A 23,405-nucleotide genomic window follows, 5' to 3' on the forward strand; every position below is an offset into this window, starting at 1 on the left:
AGTCTCTTCCTGTTTTTTATTCTTGCTGCTGGTTATCTTCAGAACAAAAGATTTTTCACACTGCATTCTATGAATGTTTCTCCAACTGGTTTCCAGCTGTACCCCAAGCTAATATTTTATTACAACTGCAACACGAGTGTTATTTATCCTGCCAAAGTTATATTCTCTCTATCTCATAAACAGTCCTTTTCTTACTATTTCTCCTTTCTTGCAGCTGAGTAGAGAAACTTGACCTTAGAGTCAGCTACTTTACTGAATAAGCATGTTTACTCATAACTGCTTACTGCCTTACATCTCTAATATCATTTATTTCCCTAGTTTTCTTTAGACAGGCAGCTTTCTTTTCCCTGTAACTTAAGTTGCTGCTTATGCAAAATTATTTTTCCATATCTTCTGCAGCATCTCATTCTCTCCTGGTTAATCTTCACAGATCATTTGAATCAGCATTGCTATATCCAGTCCTTTTGTTAAAATAACGTTAATTTTTACAGCTTTTTCATTAAATAGCTCACTACTCTGAAATTCTGCATTGATCAGAAGTACCTTCTTGGCTGATGTCCTCTTAAATGTTTTCCTCCTCTAACACCAATAACAGCACTCTAGCACCACATATGTTTTGAAAATAAGGTTTTTTGGAGCCCTGGTCGAATATATCCTACCCACTATGAGTACAGCCTTGATTCTCTCCTGAAATGAGGCTACTAGCCGAGGGGAACTCACTTGGTCAGCAAAGCACAAATAAACTAAACTTAAATTAAATAAAACCACGAGGTGTAAAGTGTTCTACTGCATCAACTGACAGGTGTTATGTAATGTGAACTGTATTATCACCTATGTGTCCTGCAATTACAATAACAGTGCCCATGCAGTCATGTATGCCATGTCATCAGCCTGTGTCAAATGTACTACAATATTTTTTGTAGGAAAATACTAGTCCTACACTATACAGTGGTAATACTAATGACACAAGGGGGAAGCAACAGCAAGCAAAGGCAAATTAATGCATTCACTGTTCTGAGATGCCATGTGCCTGCTACAGCCTTGGTAGATGACCACTGCCCAATGTCTGCAATAGCTGGCTGGGCAGGTGAAAAACTGGGACTGAGTGAAGTTTATGTAGAAGTGGATCAGGTGGCTGATATCTAGAAAGGGTAGTTCAGGTGCTTGGCTGGCACAGTCTATGTGCGTTACATCACGTATTTTTATGTAGCCAAAGGGCATCACACATTAAATACTAAGGGACCATAGGTCAAATTAGCAACACTAGCATGTAGTTACGCCATACTTGATATGACTGCAGTGAGTTGTATGCACTCAATCATTCAGCTGTTTTAGGTCATCAGACATGACTGTAATGAAATAATGCCAGAAGTGTGTTTCATTTCTTCATCTGTCATCTGACTAAGCGGACTGGTCTATCTTGTACCCTTTGTAGCCATGACATGGACAACAAGGGTAAGGGAATATATATATATATATATATATATATATATATATATATATATATATATATATATATATACATATATACACACATATGGTATGACCCTAACAATGAGGAGCATCCTGCATTCGCCCAGAATGATACCAAGTATAAGGACAAAATGATTGACTTCAACAATTGACTACGTTTCTGGTGTCATACAAAGGGGATCCAGTATCTGTCTGCCTGGGATGACATGATGGACAGACCATGATGCTTTGCCAGAGATGGTCTGCACCTGTTGCCCCAGGGATTCAGGTTACTGGCTAAGGCTCTTGGCATCCCTATAGTGCCTTTTTTAGGCAAAGCTCAAATGACAAAACCACCACCGTAACAGATATAAGCATGCAAAATATAAAGGTAATGCTACTCAATGCTAGAAGTCTAAACCTCAAAGTGCACTCTATCGAGGCACTTCTAAAAATGGAGAACATCAATATCTGTGCAGTAACTGAGACCTGGTTCAAGGCTTCAGAGAGCACCCCTGCAATACCAGGCTACAACTCTTAACACACTTTTCGGCCACCAAACCAGGACCAAAGCACTAAAGGCAGAGGAGTGTCCATATTCACCAAGGATATTCACATCTCCAGGCTAGTTGCCCAACACAATCCATCTGAAATCCTACAGGTGCAACTAACACTGGGTAAGACTGCAGTCCAAATTGTAGCTTGCTACAAATCCCACACCATGCCCCAAGATTCTGACTACACCTTTCTAAGCATACTAGAAAATATTAAGATACAACCAAACACCCTAATACTGGGTGATTTCAACTACCCTGCCATTAATTGGGAAAACTACTCTGGTACCAACACCTTTGCCCAACAGTTCTTGGAATTCATAAATTCCAAAGCCCTGGACCAACTAATCCATAGTCCCACCAGGGGCTCAAATATCCTAGACCAGGTCATCACCAACATGGGGGATTGATGCTCCACACCAGTAGTCATCCCCCTCATTGGTCAGGTCTAACCATAAGCTAATCACCCTTGAAGTCCACAACCCCCCCACCCCAGTATGGAAACCTCCATAAAAAACTTCTTCAAAGCCAACTTCATGCTACTCAAATCAGAGGTGACAAAAGTTATGACACCCATGCAGATGGGAACTGAAAGTTCGACTACTGAATCATACACTATAGCACTATACGAGCACATCCACTCATGCATGAATCATGCCATTCCAAACAGAACCAAGACAGTCTCCTCCAAAAAAAGGAACCCAATCTGGTGGTCCTCTGCCATAAACAAACTATACAACAAAAGGAAGAAACTGTTGCAGCAAAGAGGAAAATCCCAGGATGCAAAAAACTCCCTTACCAGCCTCAGTAAGAAGCTGAGATCCCTCATAAAATCCTCCAAAGCTAGTTACATAAATAAAATTGCCAAAGGTTCCAAGGACAACCACAAGGCATTCTATAGTTATGTCAAAAATGTAAATGGCAATGCTCAGATCTGCTCTGAGCTACAACAGAATGGCATCAAATATACTGATCCCAAGGATATTGCCAAGATCCTGGCAGATTGATTCAGTGCCAACTTCACCCCCTCTCACCCCCTAAAGGACCCATCTCAATATCAGAAGATTGCCAAATTGCAGTAATCATGGCCACACAGGTAAAAAATGCACTCTCCAAAGCTAGGAATACAGCATCCATGGGACCAGATGACATTCCGGGCTGTGTACTACATGAACTACAAAATGAACTGGCACCCCACCTAAGTGTCATGTTTAATCATAGCCTCATCTCAGGATTTGTGCCCAATGTGTGGTGCACAGCAACAGTTATCCCACTCCACAAGGGGGGATCCACCTTGGATCCTGGTAACTATCATCCCATTAGTCTGACAAGCCTGATCTGCAAAGCCATAGAACGCATTATCATGGAACGTATAAACCAATACCACTGGCAACCTTCAAACACTGGACCCCACCCTATTTGGCTTCGTAAAGGGCCGATCTTGTCTCCTCAACCTGATTGACTTCTTTGAATCAGTCTCCAGAGCCGTGGACAAGGGTAGGGCTATCCACACAGCCTATCTGGACCTCGCCAAAGCCTTCAACACCATCCCCCACTTTGGAATCATAGATAAACTTACTAAGCTGGGCATTAATCCCTACATCACTCGATGGGTTGCAAATTGGCTTACTGACAGAACCCACACTGTAAAAGTAGCTGACTCAAAATCTAGCTCCAGACAAGTGACAAGCGGAGTACCTCAGGGTTCAGTCCTGGGACCACTCTTGTTTGGCATCTACTTTTCTGAAGTACAGGCCAGCACTAAGGGACTCTAGTTAACAAAGTTCACAGATGACTGCAAACTGGGAGCCATTATTGAATCCCCAAATGATGTGGCTATTCTACAAAAGGGCCTTACAGAAACAGATGCTTGGTGCCGGAGCCATGGGTTCAAGCTCAGTGCCAAGAAATGTATAGTTATCCCCTTTGGGAAAACCCAAGTACCCATGAATTACCACATAAGTGGCAGTACACTAAACACCAAAAGTGTGATAAGGGACTTAGGGACACAGGTGGACAGTGGTCTCACCTTCGATAACCCCATAGCCACAACAGTCAGAAAATCCTTCTATGTGGCACACCTCATCATTAAGGGGTTTTCATCTAGAAAAAAGGAGGTCATTGTCCCACTGTACTCAGCCCTCATTAGACCCATTATAGACTACAATTCCCCATTTGGTATGTACCTCACAAGACACCTGCAACAACTGGAAAGGCTACAGAAATACATCACTAAAAGAATCACATGCCTAAAGCAGATGGTCTATGCTGACCGTCTAAAAAAAACTCCATCTATACTCTGTCACATATCACCTACTCAGAGGCAATCTCTGCTTAACATACACGGCCATGTCAAACCCAGTGCTGTTGGACATGCTACACTTAAAGAAATCCCAATCCCTCAGAGCCACATGCTCCATGGATCTAAACCTGGTCATCACAATGAACAAATCATGCTGGATTCATAGGTTCATAGATTAGGGATAGGTTCCTGGCCCAGAGACTCCCCATACTCTGTAATAGACTGCTGATACATGTCAAGCTGAGCGTCTCTTTGGCCCTTTTCAAAAGGAACCTTGATGACTGGATGGGAGATAGGAAATTTACCCCGGGGATCACGTCAGTTGCCCTGCTAGACAGGGGACCAGGGAAGTAAATATTCTGGAAGAAATAGCCAGGAAAATGTTAAGGCTAGGCTTGTATAGGCCCTAGGGCAGATAGACTAATACCAACCTATGAATCTATATATATATATATATATATATATATATATATATATATATATATATATATATATATATATATATATATACATACATACACACATACACACACACACATATATATATATATATATATATATATATATATATATATATATATACAGTAAGTATCTATAAAACCATCATATTTTATGAGGTGAGAGGAAGCCATAACATCTTGAGAAAACCATGCAGACATAGAAAAAACTTGCATATACCTCATGCACATAACACACAGAGAGCATCAGGAAGTCAGGACTGAACTCCAGAGCCTGAAGCTATGAGAAAAAATTCATTACCTCTGAGCCACGGTACTACCCATCAATGGGGAACATCTGACTTAGTCACCTGCTATAGGGAACTGGAGCTGATTAAGTCACTGTTGTTGTGGAGGAGACTTGTAACATCCCACAAGTGAGACCCTTCGTATACACTTGGCCTGCATAATGCAGAATAATAGGGTCCCTGACAAAGGCAGTATTCTGCCACCTTGTTACTATGTAACATCCATATTTGTTTCAGCACAGAGACCATGAACACCATGTGGTTGTTTGGACACTGAAACTGACACTGTAGATGATGAGGATGATTTATAGATACTACCTTCTTACTTTGTTCACTGAGCAGATGTCTCCACTTTCTCTGCCATCATCAACATATCTATAGCTTTCCACACCTTCAATGGTTTTCTGCAAATGTTTGCACATCCCTGGCCTAATGTTATATGTGCCATGCTTATATGAATGAACATCAGACTACTTTTGTGCCAAGAGAAACCCATTGCTCAGTGAGCAATAGTAGTGTTACATTGTACCAGATACAGCTAGTAGGTTTCTCTGGATTTAAAATGCTATTTGTCATGCATAATTACATAAACTTGTTTATGACTGTTTACTCATTGATTTCTTACAAAGGTGCACTGCATTATCATGAAACCGAGCTGCTAGACTGATTCTCTTTTGTTTTGTTTGTTTTTTTTTAAGTCTGAAACCTCAGAATGTAAATCAAGTCTTCCATGTCTATAATTCAGGCATGTTGATGTAGCTTCCTGTTTCAGTTAGCGTTCCTAAAGTCTAAACAATAGTCACATACAAACAAAAAGGAAAAAGATCATCAGTGGCTCTGATGCCATACGTTCCGTAAAGGCTGCACATATTTCAAAAATTAACAGAACTTTCAGTTTCATACAATTGCACAGTAAATGCATGTAGCAATTTTCTGAGGTTGACAAGGTACACCTTATTTGGGTGTAACAAGTGTTCATAACTCAAGGCAGTAGTGTACATTTTACCTAAGCTTCTAATGCCAGTCACCTTCTTCCTTACATATATGAGTTGCAGTGGTGCAGATTGTCCCTCATTAATTTGGGAAGAGCAATGTGGGATTTAAGACTTGTACCCCTATCCATGACAGACATCAGAATACATTTATATAATATACAATCATTGCTCAATGAGCAATAACATTGCTATCTGTTAATGTTATGTTTAGACACGTTTTCATAACTGACCTATACTACTGTCCACATCAGTGGTTCTCATTGTGGTATTAGCATGGAATAAAACTGTGGTCCTGGAAGAGGACATGTAACAGGCCACTGGAAAGGAATCACAGAAAGTTTTGCTTGAGAAATGCACATGGCTAATAGCCTGCATTTGCTGCAATTAATGCTGTTTGCAATGGATCAACTAGATAACACAAAATTATCAGAAGGCAACTGAGTAAAAGTATCCAAATTACTCGGGCTATACCTGCAAATGGTCTATGGCAGCATACTACCCACAGTAAACAAACTAAATAAATGTGTGAGCACCAAACTGGCTACCAACTACTTTACAGCTCCCATATAACTGAATTTACAGAATCAGTTGGATCACATGAAATTATGACAATAATGACAACAGGCCCACAGACAGCAGTTTATTATAAAATGTCTAGTGCCTCACATTCAGACATCTTTCAAAGGAAACTAGACATACAAGACAAACCAAGCATTTAAATAAGTAAACCCTATCTACCTAATTACTTCATCTCATAACAAATCAATTAAAATGAATAAAAAAACATGAATAAAACAGGAATTATGTTTCCCTACTGCATCAACTGACTGGTGTTATGTAATGTGAACTGTAATATCATCTACATGTCCTGCAAGTAGTCTGACAGTAGCCATGCAGTATGAAATTTAAGTTGACACTTTCTTCCTGGGTGCATCCCACAGATTTAATATCTAAGAAATGAAATGAAAGTAAACAGGAAAAATTATGTGACTTATAAGCCATGCAAAATTTCTGACAGGACATCAGCAGTCAAAAAATGTGATAAAGATTTTTCTGTTTGTAGAGTTCTCATTAATTCCTTAGATGAAGTATTTATAATACTGACCACTACAGAAACTGGGAGATCCTAAAGATTTAAAGGCTTTCCTGATACACTGAGTAAGATAAAGGATGCACTTCTGTTTATATAAATGAGAGGGAGAAGTTTCAAGGAAGCCTTTCAAAATAAGTTGTGTACTAAACCCTAAGCTCCATTTAGATGTTCAAATGCAAAGCATGTAGCAAGTGTATGAGCATTGATTATGGGGCTATAGACATTCATCTTACTGTCAGGTTTTAAAATGTTTCCAGTTTCCCTAACTATAAATCCAGTTATGTATATTGCTAGGTGTGAGATGCGCAGAGCTCTTTGCTTAGGAAGAACTTCTAGTGAACTGCATTTTAGAATCTAAGCACATAGATGTTATTGAAACTGGGAATAGAGATTATGCCTCATACAGGCACTACCTTACTTGTGTTGCCTTTAAAGGATAGAAGTTCACTCTTACTGATTTTTTGAACAAAACAAGTATGAGTTTTGGGACAGCGGATGGACTGGATTGGATAGAATACTGGTGGCAGTTGAACCTGGAAGCCTAAAATACTCCAGGGATTAATGAGACAGGTTATTGTATTTTTTTTTTTTTTTTTTTTTTAAGAAGAAAACCGATGCACTAACTGTTCTTAGTCATGTGTTATGGTGATGTGATACTTAATGCTTTCAAAAAGGATGTTAGTTTGTATCATCATAGTCGGATGAAGTCATTTTTTACATGTATGCATTTGAAATGTCAGGAATTGCAATGCCAAGATCCAACATTTAGAGACTGAACTAAAGAAAATCCTTTAGAGACTGAACTAAAGAAAATCCAGAGTTACATGTATTAAATCTGTACTTGACATTTTTTTCAGAAACTTTTCTTTTTCCAGTGGTGATGATCCTAAAGTTTGGGGTGTGGGTGCCTTAGCCCCCCCCCCCCTCACTGGGGCTGCAGCAGACCTTGCCTCTATAAAAACAAAGATTAAGTAGAGCAGTGTTGTTTGATACTCATACGTCTCCTATATATTGATCTTTTTTTTCATCATCACCACCAACACCTGAAAGGGCATTCAAAACACAAATCGGCCCTTCTCAGAGCTCACAGAAATCTGTATCAGCTTCGGTAAGACCAGCCAGAGGCACAGACACAGCTTCGGTGAACCAAACAAAACAGTTCTTTTTAGAACTACCGCATCTGCCCGAAAGGGCATTCTAAACACAAAACAGCTCTTCTCAGAGCTCATAGAGATCTGTAACAGCTCTATATAGAGCTCCAGCTGCCCACAGGGCTAAAACAGCTCTTTTTAGAGCTAGCTCCACCACCGACTACATGTAGAAATCTGTTCACCGTTTAGGATCAAGAGTGAAAGGCTTTGTAAAATTGGTTATTCCTTCCCTCCGGGCAGGCATCACTCAGGACTGAAAACCCAAGAGGTCCACACCTATTTTTTCTGGGGTTTTTTTCATCATTTTAGGACTCGGCATCTCAAGCCCTAACATTTCAGTAGGGTGCCTTTTTTACAAGATGAAAGTACTGTTACTAATAAACTTTTATTTCCTATGTTTGGTATCTTTGCAGTATTTTATGCTGTTCTTTTAACTGGCATGTTTTATTTTATTTTACCAAGGCCTAACATATCAGCTCATCAAATCCAGATGATCTGTGTGTCAAGGAGATCTCTGTAGCCATCTGATTATATTTATTTTATTTATTTATTACATTTGTTCACCGAGTGATGTCCATCTGGGCCAGAAGCCCACTTTCAGTGGAGACCCGGGGAGAAAAGCATCTAAGGAAGCATAATTATTCAGCATAGATAGCTACTGCTCAGTGAAAGCAGTAGGAATCAAATTCAGTTTGATAACACAGCCTAGCTATGTCCTGCTGCAGGATATACATCATTATATTCACACCATTTGTGGACTTTTGCCTTAGCATTTTAAACAAGTGTAGGTACTGCTTTTCCTACTTTTGTAGTACAGTTATATTCTTGCCGTACATCTCTCAATGTTGAGTGAGCAGTGCTGCATTAGCATCAAGCTGTATAAATTCAAGCTATCTTATAGAGATCTGGCACATATACTTGTATCCAAAGAGCTACTGAACATTTTTTTGTTGTTATGCACATTGCTGAAGTCTAGCATTTCAGACGTGACCCCCTCAAAATACACAGATAACATAGTGTAAATAGTATAGCATAGTCCTTTTCACAGCTACTTGGACCTACTACATTTTTTATGCAGGGAACATTATTATAAATCTGGTTATTGAGTATGCAGTTGCCTAATGACTGGGATGCCAAATCCATTCTTTCCACAAAAGGTCCTTCGTGTGTTTTCATCTTCAAGGCTCAGTCTATCAGTAACAGCACCATTCCTCCACTGAGACATCTATGACAACTGTGCTCTTCTCTCTCATGTCCTCCCACACCACTAAGGGAGATGTCTTCACCCATAATTAAATAAGCCCCGGCAATGCTGATTTATTAGTCATTAACAAAGAGAATGCTGACCAAATGTCTCCCAGTGAAATTGAGAACTTTTGTCTCACCTTTATTAGAGATACGTTCAGAGTACAAACACACATGTTACTACAGTATGCAGCTGAACCACATACTTTCTTTTTTGCTGCACCTATAAGTGCTCCCAGCTTGCCTAGTGCTGGCTGTGGAAGGGTTCACTTTATGAGAAATCAAAAATGAAACAAATGTGAACTAAAAAAACTATCACACTTCTATGGCCACTTTACAACATAGGTATGATACCTAAAGTGAGTATCATGTCAAAATGTAAATAAAAAGCCCTGCAAATTTAATTGTATTTAGCATGGCAGTACTTGACAAAAAGCCAAATATCCTGAAAATGTTGAACACTATTCCACATGAGTACTCCATGTTTAAATGCCTTATATATCCAGGTCCTTCTTAATGGCTGCATCTGCTAAAGACACACAAAGCAGTTGAGAATTACCAAGATAATATGCTTAGGGTGTAATACTTTTTAACCATGCTGACCAGATTCGCACATTGTAGCTAGGATTCAATATTCAGTGATATTCAGGTTTTATTATGGAATTATGCACTGGTGTATGAGATAAGCTGTGTATTTTTCATTTTCCTGCTTCATTACAGTTTGCGGTATGACATTATTCATTTAACATTTGTTTACCAGGAAAGTCCGACTTGGAATGAGCCAATTTTCAGTTGAGGCCCAGGGAAAAACACTCCAGATGCATGTCTTTGCAACATGGGAGGAAACCAGAGGACCCACAGGAAATCCACATGAAGACCCCACACAGAAGGCACCACAGCCAAAAATAAAACCGGAGAACCTCTTGCTGTGAGGCAACAACGCAAACCACTACACCACTGCACCATCCAACTTATGACTTTTATATCAATCATATGCATTATTAGCCTGTGTGGTCTGATTGTGTGGTGAGTATAAAACATTGGTTTATATTATGAATTTTGTGATAGACATTGATATCACATTTTGGCTTTGGCCTGACTAAACCAATCACATTGCCATTGTAGAACATTTATATTATTCCATATCTTCAGGTCATATTACAGTACAAAATGTATGATGGCAACTTATTTTTTACTATATATCTAATTGACAACTGCCGTTGCATTTACTTTGTTTGTGTGCTTGTGTACGCACGCGCATATGTGTGTGTGTGTGTGTGTGTGTGTGTGTGTGTGTGTGTGTGTGTGTGGTGGTTTGCCTGTTTGTAAACACATCTGCTATGTGGTTCACAGGTATCACCAGGTGTATTTTTACCCAGGTTTCTGTTAGTCTAGTTGGACCCAGATCCATGTTACTGAGAGGTATGGAGTTTATCTGCTGCTGCTCATATTATGCTTGTCTATTACTCTATTCTTAGGCTGCTGGAATGTGTTCATTATTCGTATGCTGCCCATTGCTGCATACTAGGAATGCCTTGGACTAGCCATGTGTTTTACACTTTTACAAACCATGCGTATTCTCTGTTTACTATATCATGCTGTTACTTAGGGTTTCCTCATGGTCTTTCTTTGTCTTGATGCTCCTTTCTTGGCTGAGTCCCAGAAATGCCAAGAAGGTACTTCCACAGAGCTGAAGAATGAGACCTTGGGGTCATCCTCTCAACGGTTCAGATTTTCACAGAATATTCATAGTTTCATAGGTTGGTACTGGGCTATCTGCCCGAAGGCATATATTAGCCCAGCCATGTTGTGCGGTATTCACCGCCCCTTTAGTAGTTCCCTAGACCCTTGTACTAGCAGCTAGTACCCTTGGCCCCTATCTAGTAGTGCTGTTGGTGTGATCCCTGTTGTGAACCTTCTGTTACCCATCCACTCATCAAGGTTCCTCTTGAAGATTGATAGTGAGGGGCTCTGTCTTATGTAGATCGGGACCCTGTTCCATAGTAAGGGAAGTCTCTGCGAAGGGAGTCTATCCCTCCAGCATGTTCGATTCATTGTTGTGTTGAGGTTTATATCCCTAGAGCATGTAGCTCGGGTAGATTTGGTTTTGCTAAGATGGAGCATGTTCAACCTTTCTGGGTTGGACATGGCTCTGTACGTTAGACAGAGATCGCCTTTGAGAAAGCAGTATGCAACAGAGAACAGTCTTAGCTTTTTCAATCGTGCTGCATATGGCAACTGTTTGAGGCCAGTAATCCCCTTGGTTAGGTACCTCTGTGGTCTCTCCAGCTGCTGGAGATGTCTAGCCAGGTACATTCCAATTGGTGCATTGCACTCAATAATGGGTCTGATGAGGGAAGAGTAGAGGGGCACCATTACATCCTTAGATCTTGATGCGAACCCTTTCGTGATCAGATGGGTCACATAGAAGGATTTTCTAACCACTTTGGCAACATGGTTATCAAAGGAAAGCTGACTATCTACTTGGGTCCCTAGATCCCTTATTTCTTCTTCAGATTTCAGGGGATTACCTCCTATGTTGTAGTTTATGGTACTCTGTTTTTTCCAAAGGGGATTACTATACATTTTTTGCATTTAGCTTGAGACCATGGCTTTGACACCATGCATCAGTCTCATTTAGGCCCTTCTGGAGGATTTCCATGTCGGCCGGAGACTCTATTATAGCACCCAGTTTGCAATCGTCTGCAAACTTAGTCAGCCACAGCCCTTCCGTGCTTGCCTGTACTTCTGAGAAGTATATGCCAAACAGGAGGGGCCCCAGGACAAAGCCCTGAGGCACACCACTCGTTACTGGTCTGGATTCGGACATAGATCCCGCTACTCTTACTTTATGGGATCTGTCTGAGAGCCAGTTTGCGATCCATCTTGTGACGTAAGGGTTTATGCCCAGGCTGGTGAGCTTATCAATGATACCTGAATGGGGAATGGTGTCAAATGCTTTAGCAAGGTCAAGGTAAGCCGTGTGTACCTCCTTTCCCTTATCTATAGCCTGATTAACTGTCTCAAAGAACTCCACCAGGTTCAGGAGGCATGATCTGCACTTGACGAAGCCGAACTGTGTGGAGTCCAGCGACTGAGGATTCCCAGTCTCTCCATTTATGAGTTTCATAATGATTTGCTCCATAGCCTTACAGATCAGACTGGTCAGGCTTATTGGTCGGTAGTCTCCAGGGACAGTTGTGGCCCCACCCTTGTGTAGCGGGACCACCGTTGCTGTGTGCCATTCTATGGGCACATATCCTGTGGAGAGGCTGAGATTGAACAGGGTATTAAGATGTGGGGTTAATTCCTTTTGGACCTCGCGTATGACACAGCCTGGGACACCATCTGGTCCCACGGAGGCAGTGTTTTTAGCTTTAGATAGAGCCTTGTTAACCAACGTATCAGTAATAATTGGACTTACACAATCCCCTGGAATGGTAATAGGCCCTGTAGGTGGTGAGGGGGGGAGAACTTTGCACTGAACCTGTCAGCCAAGATGTTGGCAATGTCAGAAGGGTCAGTGTATTTTGTTCCTTTTTGTACTAGCTCAGAACAGACCTGGGCATTGCCATTTAGGTTTTTGACGTAGCCATAGAAGGTCTTATGGTTATCCTTGGCATCCTTGGCAACTTTCTTTTCAAAATTAGCTTTAGTTGACTTGATGAGGGCCCTCAATTTCTTACTAATGCTGATCAGGGATGATTTTTCTACTTGAGATTTGGCCTTTTTTTGTATAAGTCTCCTCCTTTTATTGTAAAGTTTGCTTATGGCCGGGGTCCACCAGACTAGTTTCTTCTTGCTTGAGGAAGGAGTCTTGGTTTTATTTGGGATAGCATGGTCCATGCAATCCTGAAGATGCATATAGAGTGCCTTGGTGTAGGATTCCACATCCTGGATATCATTATCCTTCTGCAAGGGAATAGTGAAGCTTTCCACTTCGGATGCAAGTAGTTTGAAGTTTGCTTTGGAAAGGCAAACTACTTTTTTATTCAGATTTTTACTCCATATTTTTTGTCTGTTCCTCATATAATTTTGGTTTTCTGACAAATTAGTGGCAAATCGTTGAAGATTGAAGTCAGAAAATAATGACAGACATTTGAGATTCAGATTTCATACCCTTCAGAAAATTTATGCTAATGCAAACCCTGTTATTCTATAAACTTTCTAAGATTGCAAGAGCAATATTTAAAAAAAAATGTCCTACTTTTGGGCCTTTGTTACCCAATTATTTGTGGTTTTGACCAGATTTCCTGCTGTGAGAGGTATGCTTGGGGTAGTTTTGGGAGAGCCATGGTCCCATCTTGCTGAGTGGTAAAGGATCAACAAAGTGACCAGAGACAGCTGTAGCTACTTTTACTGAGCAATACAAATACACTGGTTACCTATGACTGCACTGTAGCATACTGCAGACTGCAGACTGTGGTTTGCTGATATACATGAAAAAGCATGCAGGAAGGATCACCAACTTTAACTAAATTAACCATTAAATCCTGAAATAAAATGAAATTCTACTCTTAAGGAAGAGTCTCTTGCCTTCTTTGCTGTAGCTGAGGATGACATTTTAATTTGCGATGGGATTATGAAGATTTGTGTCCTGTCTAGGTTCATGCAAACTATGCTGGCAACATGCTCATAAACTAAGCTCTGCTCTGCTGTATGAAAATAAATATCTTACGACCTGCACAGACCCTGAAGTTCACATATTTCTGTTTTTCACAGGCCATCTATAATACCAGAAAAGGATAACAGTTTCAGGATCCCAATAGACAGATGGCTCAAAAGGCAGGGAATACCATTTCATTACAAAAGCTCAGGTCATTGCCACCCAGGGCACAATAATCACCTTGTAAGGGGCCATACTCAGTGTTAGCGGTATGACAAATCCAGGCTTGAGGTGGTATGCTGACATGCTTTATTATCTTTGGACATTTGTATGTCTCCTGGATTACTTGATAGCCTGTCATCTACAATTACATTTCAGTATTATATTATCTTTCTAGCACTTGCTCCAACCAGACAGTTATAATAAATGTAACTGATAAGAATGTTATTGTCAAAGTCCCGAGTTCAGAACTCTAATCACTGTAGGATAGAAACTGTTTTTGAATCTTGTAGCCCTGCTGTGATATCTTCTGCCTGATGCCTGATGCTTAAACAGCACATGCACAGGATGTGTGGTGCCCTGTAATATTTTGGTGGCTCTTCAGATGCTTCTTGCAGAATAAAGTTGCTGTATTGATGGAAGACCGGAACCTGTTACATTCTCTGTAACCCCCACCACCACTATTTGTAGCATCTTCCTTTCTGTAACTGTGCAGCTTCCAAGCCACACTGTGAAGTTGCAGGTGACAATGCTCTCTATTGTTCCTCTGTAGAAGGTGGAGAGGATATGAGGAGGAAGCTTAGCTTTCTTCGGCCTTCTCAAAAAGTGGAGGTGTTGGTGCACTTTCTTGACAGCTGACTGGTGTTTCCCAACCATGAGAGATCTCCTGATATGTGTACATCCAGGAATTTTCTACTATTAATCCTCTCCACACTCTCACTATTGACCATGAGCGCTGGATGGTTTGTTCTTTATCTGATGTTGATGATAATCTCTTTGGTCTTGCTTACATTCAGATCAAGGTCGTTCCTCTTGCACCAACTGATCAGAGATGCCACATCCTCTCTGTATGTCCTTTCATCCTCCTTTGTCATGAGTTCCATGACTGTGGTGTTATCAGCAAACTTGGTGATATGTTTGGATGTGTGCTTAGCATAACAGTCATGTGTCAGGATGGTGAATAAGAGTGGGCTAAGAACACATCCCTGTGGAACTCCAGTATTAATTGTGATGCACTACCATGTGTTCTTACCCAAATACACCCTGTGTGGTCTCTCAATTGGATGGCGAAGTGGTGCAATGGTTACATTGTCACCTCACAGCAAGAGGTTCTCCAGTTCAATTCTCGGCTGGAGTGCCTTCTGTGCAGAGTCTGCATGTCCTCCCTGCATTTGTGTAGGTTTCCTCCAGGTGCTCCAGTTTCCTCCCACATTACAAAGACATGCATCTGAAGCATTTCTCCCTGGGCAACTGCCGAAAACTGGCTTTGTTCCAAGTCGGACTTTCCTAGTAAACAAATGTTAAATAAATAAATAGACTAAATACGTCTAGGATCCAGTTGCAGCGATGTTTACTGATTCCAAAATATGCCAGTTTTTCTATCAGCTGCATTTGTACAACCCTATTAAATGCAGAGCTGAAGTCTATGAACAGTATCTTCACATAGTTGTCTTTGCCCTCTAAATGTTCAAGAGAGATGTGTAGTGCTACTGGCATGGCATCAACCATGGATCTGTTGGCTCTGTAAGCAGAGTTTTTGGTATCTCATGCTACTATAGGTCTACCACAGCAGTCATCTTTTGCATGTGTAACAGTGTGTCTGAGTTAGCATTAATTGTAGCTATGTGTATGCACCCTTATGGTATAACACAGATACATCTGCTTCTGTCAGTGCTGTTGTCATTCAGACAAATGTGAGAGGGAGACATACCTTTCCTTTTAAATCAGTTATGAGGCATGCTCTAACTCAGTTGGCACTGCAGGTGTTTGACTGCAGCAACAGTAATATCCAACATGAATTAGCAAGAGTCTTCTGATGAGAATGTAGCAATACAGTCCAATGGTAATGCACCTAGTGCAAATGTGATATAAGTGGATCTGAGTTATTTCAAACACTAATTGCAGATTGATATGTGTATTACATCAGATATCTGCAATCGCAAGGATCAGTTTGGTGACTACCTTGTTAATAATACATTCGGTCAAAGGCAATGGTCTCACATATCTGACGTCTCCTCCGTACATAAGATGATGCATTCTGATTGGTGTGACCATCATTTGGCTGAGAAGCAACTTCAGCTACAGCCATTGGATCTATATAACTCTGACCAGCTTGATTACAGCCATATTCAAATATGTGTGGTGGGGGATGCTATGTGGTTGAGTTTGGTACAGCGTAAGTGAAAATAGGTCATGATACCTAATCTACAAGCATCACACAAACACATTACAGGAGGTAGATTTTCTTTCTCCAATACTGTGGGGAAGGCTCATGCAGTAATTTCTGTCAGCAGTATCATACACAGTGAGGTCTGCAATGTTAGCCCTACGTAACAGTGCCAGGGATGTAACACCGCTGATACTTTAGGCAGATGGCATGCTTTAAAAATAGCCTGGCACATATCACCACAGTATAAGGTCAATAGTCAGTTTGTGAATGAACTGGAGAGGATGAGGAATAATGCCAGACTGGCAACAGATAGCAGTAATGCATCCTACTGCACAGCTGACATTGCACATGGTATGAACGGTGTAGCTTAACACATAGCTGACATTGTCTTTATTTCTCTTAATGTAGATCAGATGACATGGCTTTCCTGGAATGTGCATATGACATGACATGTAAAAAGATGAATGGGCATCCTTAGCATGCATCATGACTAAGCTTTCCTTTACAGATATAGGATTTCTGCAGACAGCGCATTTAGAGCACTGTGGAGCATCACATCCACAAACAGCCTGAGTCATCTCACAACAGACATATTCTGCCACAGGTTGTTCATATGCCTGTGTTTGCATCCAGCTTAAAACAAAATGCTGGAGATCGAACCAAGATTTTTCAGTGCATGATCATTATGGCATGCTAGTTAACATGTTCATTGTGAATAGAAGTAAATATCATGGGTAGTCGTTAGCATTCATTAGTCTCTGCACAGGCATTGCAATGGAGTTATCTAGTGGTTCCCATACCTGAGGCTGCAGAATCCTCATTGGTGGAGTTTGCTGAGCAGCATACTCACCTCTGGCTTTGCCTTTAGCTGTAGTTATCTATTTTGTGCAGGTACATTTCACATACCTGTAGTTTTGGCTACTGGTGTCTGTGGTGAATAGGCATATTTCAGAAATAGTATTATGCTCAGGAGTACACACAGCCATGGTGAATGTGCTTATATCAATTGATTTTTGTACTGCACATGAGATGGTATATACAGCAAACACACTCTTGACTTACTGATCTGTAATTGACCTTTTCAAACAGCACATTTGTTCCATGGTTGTATGATATTAATATATAAATGTCTTTCATTCTGTTATTTCTGCATATGCTTTTGGCTCTGTTTTTTGTGTATCTGCATGTTCTAGTTCAATCGGGGCATTTTCCACGCACATTGCAGCATTGCCTTCCTTTTTTATAGCAGCATGAGATGCTTCTCAGGAATGTGTATGTGCAGCCTTGCTGACATCAGCTTCTGTATTCTGTTTGATTTGCATGTTCTAACATTTACGTTTGTATGTGCCAGCAATGTGTAAAATGCCATATTATTTCACTTCACCCAGGCTGGGTGTCATTTTGTCTGAGCTGCATCTGGCTTTTGCTTTTTATTTCTCCTTCTGTAACTTGCTGCTGGAGGGCTGTCTATGCCTCTGTGTAGTGACCATTTAGCATGGCACTGTTGTATATGATGGAATGGGCTATGCTGGGGATAACTGGTATTGCAGTGCTGTATTGTGTCCCTTTGTAATTGTGTTGCTTATGTATGCTGAACATCGATTCAAAGCTTTTGCTCACATTTACAATATTGCAGCATATTGGCAGTGTGTTATATACAACAAACAGACGTGATTTACCATAGGAGTTTTGGTGCTAAAAATGTTTCTTGAGCTCACTATATACCTGGCCCACAATGTTCCACATCTAGGCATTGGCAATATCATATTTGTTTTCTTGTTGTTTGCGGATGCCTTATGAGTATCACCAACCAAAACTGAGGGGGATATATAGCATTTCCTGTGGAATGCATTTATAAAATAATGGCTGCCACTCTTCAGGGAAGTGATGTGTTCAAGGGTGGTAGTGTCCATATTTTTAGTAGTGATTATAATAGACTCCTGCCAGGTGCCTTCATGGTGATGACACTGATCTACCAGATAATTTAAATCATGCATACTGTTGTGAGACAGTCTACTTGTAGTTTCTGTGATATAATTAAATATATATGATTAACATTTCATGCTATTGATGTGTGGAATTCCCTCTCTTTTTGTCTCAATATTTTGACTTTAAGACATTTTTGTTAGGATTCCTTTTTAGTCATACCAGTTCAGGAAGGTTTACTGCAACACTTACAACAGTTTTATTGTACTAACCTATCTGTTTATTGTGCAAGATGCCGTGAATTGTATGCTTTAATCTGTAAGTTTTGGTGAGCAGGCTACTTAAAAAAGTAAAAGCAATCAGTTTATAACTGGATGGGAAACAAAAAATACACCCCTGGGATTCCACCAGTGTTCCAGCTGGACAGGGGCTTTGGGTGCTGACTTATCTAAACATGAGCTAAACTCTTGGCTAGGCTTATAAGGGCATCAGGGCCAATAGCCTGGTAATCTCTTATGAACAAAGAATACTGTCTCTTACATTCTGTTTTTAAAATGTGCTTTGTGTATTTATAATTTAACTTGTTTTAAATGCACTACAATAGAGTCACCTAAGATGTACTATTATGGGGTACATAGCAAAATAATAAGGTGCTAAAATTTTAACAAAAAGTACCTGTAACATTCATCTTGAATGAATATTCATCCACATAAAATGGGAATGGAATGGCAGACCATGGCAATATCTGATCTTGGGTTACATTTCCCTTCAACACTATTGTATAGAAGACACTAGCATTGCCATTGTTGAAGACACTGTCAATAATAATAATAATAAGATTAAACATTGTGTAGAAGATTATGACTTTCAGTGTAGTTACAAAATATTCAATGGTCATCAAACATAACACTTTCAATTTGTACTTACATATTTGTAATGTTGAGACTCCTAAATGTAGAAACCTGTGAGTATGCAGTAGCAAGCTGAAAGAAAAAAAAAATCCGTTAGTAGGAAAAAGGACAATTCATGTAACATAGTGAAAATTAACAACTTTACAACTAAGTTTTTAGTTGTAATGTTGTTTAGTTTACCAAACTGCAAAAAGTCACACAGGAAGCCTTTTCCTCTGTTGAAACATGGTTATCCGATGCCCAATTAATACTCAACCCAAACAAAACTAAACTACTCATCTTCCAACCCACCAAACATACTCAAAACAACTCTCACTTTAACATCACAGCAAAAGACAACACCACTATATACCCAACTGAACACACCAAATTGCTAGGAGTGGAAATAGACAATAAACTAAAATTTGACATTCACATATCCATGACCATATAAAAGTCCACAAAAAACTAGGAGCATTATATAGAAATAAACAATTTCTCACCAAAGCAGCAAAGATTTCAATAGCAAATTCCCACCTTATCTCCACCCTACTTTATGCCTCTCCAGTAATACCAACCTAAGGCAATGTGATCTAAACAAGCTAGAGACCTACTACAACAAAATTGCCAAATTCGCCACAGGGGCATCCTACCATAGTCACCACTGTCTCTCACTTGCTGAACTGGGCTGGCTTAAACTCCCTCACCTCCTTCAGTGGTATCAACTCTCACTCACCCACAAACTAGTAAACCATCCACTAAATGTCCCATCCCTCTAGAATCTACTCCAACCCTATCGCACCACCAGACCACTAAGATCCAGCAACAAAAATCACTTGCAGATCACTAAAGCCAATAACTCTGCTGGTGAAGCACTATTCTCTTGCGCCATAGCCAAATTATGGAACTCACTCCCACCCACAATTACCTCCGTACCATCATGCACCAACTTCAAAACTTTATTAAAAGCGCACCTAAAAACATGCTGGCTATGCCCTTGCAACTCCCACTCTAATATCATCCACCCCATCCAACTACTACCTTTCTTTCACCTCCACTAACTACCTTGATGATAGCAAGCTCAGATGCTCATAAGCCTAGTACTTATTATACAGCAGGAACTTCTCATTGTTACATTTGTTAATGCCTGTTATGTACTTCACAGATAAAGATTCTAGTTGTCTACTGATGTACTATGTTCTTCATCTGTAAATATGTTGTAAGTAATTTCTATGTTAAATTGTTAATCGCTATGTAATCCAATGTAACTACTGTCTGTTTATTTTACTGTGGAGCTTTTCTCCCCGGGCCTCCAATGAAAATGGACCCACGTCCAGTCGGACACTCCGGGTCAACAAATTTAAATAAATAAATAAATAAATAAGTTTTTAGCATTAATTTTCTTCTTGAAATTGGAAGATTGTTGATATTTAAAATGGTAAGGCGTCCATATGAATTTACTTATAATTCTGAACAATGAAAGTGCACATAAAACCAATATCAGAACAGTTACAGAATAAATGATTATCAAACAAATCTAGAAACCATTCTGGCATAAAGCAAACAAAAAATGTGGACTGCCTCTACGTTACAAACTGCATCCAGCAGAAATTAAATATTAATGATCTTAAATCTTTTCAATATGGAATAATGTTTTAGGATATGGATTTCAGTGCTTGGCAGACACCAAGATATTGAATCTTGTACAATTTACATGTAAACTGGATAGTATATATACTGTGTGGGGAGCTGTATGCATGAATGCTGCTCAAATGCAAGTATCTTTCAAATTCTATTGCCTATGATGAGGACTTCAGTGTAGCTGCAGTGTGCATATTGCGTTGATGTGAATATTTCTGTGGAATTTTTGGTAACTTGCGGTGAGATATGATTGCTCAGTGGTACATTGTATGTCAGGGGAATATTGCATGACTCACATTTTCCTTTATTTCATTAAGGGATCACTTTGAAGTACGACAGAGGAACACAGCCCCTAACATAAGGATGTATTAGTTTTGCTAATAAGAAAATGACAAATTGCTGTCTGAATCTGAAAAATCTTTAATAAACCATTACCACTTAACTCCTCATCTCATGTACTATACAGTAAAACCATTAATACACAAGGAAACATTTTAAATAGACGCAATGTATAAAAAAGACTAGCCACAACCCATGTAGAATAAGTGTTGATTTCTTAAACAGACATAACTATAAATAAACTATAACAACTACAACACAACTTTTCCAGCAGCATTCATTATTATAGCAGTAACAAACAACGTGGGCGTGGTATATTATAGCAATAACCCATGCCTGGGTGTGGGTAATGCTGGATTTACCCACGGCTGGTGTGGTTTAATCATGACGGTAAAGCCCAAGTGATTAAGCAAAGCCAACTGTGGGTAAATCTTCAATATACCACAGCATGGAGTCAGTTATTGCTATTATACAATGATATTATTTAAGAAAAAAATGACTTACATTTCTTAAATAATAGCTTTGTATAGTGGTGACATGATGTTTTTCTGTGTTGTTTCCCAATTCTGCTGCTTTGTTGATGTGCTGCACATGTGTATGGGACTTCTGTTCCCACATTTATGCAGTACATCAGTACTATGGAAAGTAAGCAATGGAGATAAGGGGGGACTGTAACCTACGGCAGTTTAGAGGTATCAGAGATAGGGAAAATACAAAGAAAATCAGTTACATTTTTTTTTTTACTTTTGCAAAATAGCCCTGATTTTCTTGTATTTTCTCTGCTGTTATAAGTACCTCTAAACTGTCTGGAGGTTACAACTTCTTTTCTTATTCTAAGAAATGTAGACTAAATAAAAGAGGGGATAGGCAATGTTGCTTTTTTGCATCATTTGAAGGAAAGAAAGTCTGCAACTGAAATGCATGTCATTATTTAGTCACTGTTCCTCAGTGATTTCTTGGAAAACCACAAATTTTATGACAAATGAAGTCACTAAATAATAACATGCATTTCAGTTTCAGACTTTCTTTCCTCCAGACGAATGCATGTCTACACATATCAATAGATAAAAAAAGTCTCACTGATACTTTAGCGGTTGGACTTTTGCCATTGGTATATTCTTGATTTACAACAGGCATGCTGGTTTGGCTGACCAATCATCTTGCTTGTTTTTGAATGTTAATGGCCGGTCATTGTATAATAAGCCATTTTTGGTACCAATTCATCATTTTTAAATGCAATCATTGTTTTTTTAACAAATACTATGCAACAGAGTAAACTTCCCTTTATTAATACATTACTTGTATTAATACAGTAGCGTTTCATTCAGAAACATCTTCACCGTGACTTTGATTAATGTGTTTAACTACAAGATTATTTCTTACATACAGCAAATGCACTTGAAGGCTCACATTACACTTTGTACTTGTCTCACAAATAAATATTATATCACAGATGCATTTAAGGGCGTAACATTTTGCTTATAACAAATATAGAAGTGACCAAGTTCAGCCATGTTTCTGTAATTAAATTGAAGAACAATTTAAGGACAAATGCAACATTTCATACAAGAGAAGGTGCTATTTCTGGTTCCCAGATTTCTATGGATTTGCACCTTCTGTTTCTTCTAATTATTTCTAACTAAATAAATCATCACATTTTTAAGTCTAGCTGAGATCTTTCTCAGTTCTTAACCGATACATGTGAGTTTTGCACCATTTATGAGATATTGGGTGGGATTCATAGTCCTGTCCTTTGTTGGTGTGCAGTGGCATTCTGTGAATGGTGGTGCTATGGGGATATATAAATCTAGTCAGCATATCCGAACCATGCTGACTATGGAAACACAGAGGTGTTTGAGTAAACATGCCATTATTACAGTAAAAATGTAACATGCTTAAGGCATACGCATTAGGGGTTGAGGTACCACACGGATTAGAAACCTAATACATTGACATGTTAATCTGATTCATACAGATCAATGGAAAATGACTTATCTGCATGCAAAACATGGAAAGGACCCCAAACTTACTTGAGTAGTGTGTGACACAACCATGGATAAGTGTATTTATGCAGAGC

At 39.6% G+C, this 23,405-nt stretch overlaps 1 protein-coding gene across 1 annotated transcript in view; it reads right to left on the reverse strand.

Moving 5' to 3' along the window:
* The window catches only part of LOC122794934 (adhesion G-protein coupled receptor F3-like), a 190,830-nt gene extending 174,379 nt beyond the window's left edge, over positions 1-16,451 (reverse strand). Inside the window, exon 1 of the mRNA XM_044063529.1 lies at positions 16,364-16,451. Within this exon, the coding sequence (XP_043919464.1) occupies positions 16,364-16,451 (88 nt within the window). The remainder of the gene's footprint in view (positions 1-16,363) is intronic.
* Between the last annotated feature and the right edge of the window lie 6,954 nt (positions 16,452-23,405).

This window comes from Protopterus annectens, chromosome 2.part1, assembly GCF_019279795.1.
Source record: "Protopterus annectens isolate FY-2018-M chromosome 2.part1, PAN1.0, whole genome shotgun sequence".
Taxonomy (NCBI): Eukaryota; Metazoa; Chordata; order Ceratodontiformes; family Protopteridae; genus Protopterus; species Protopterus annectens.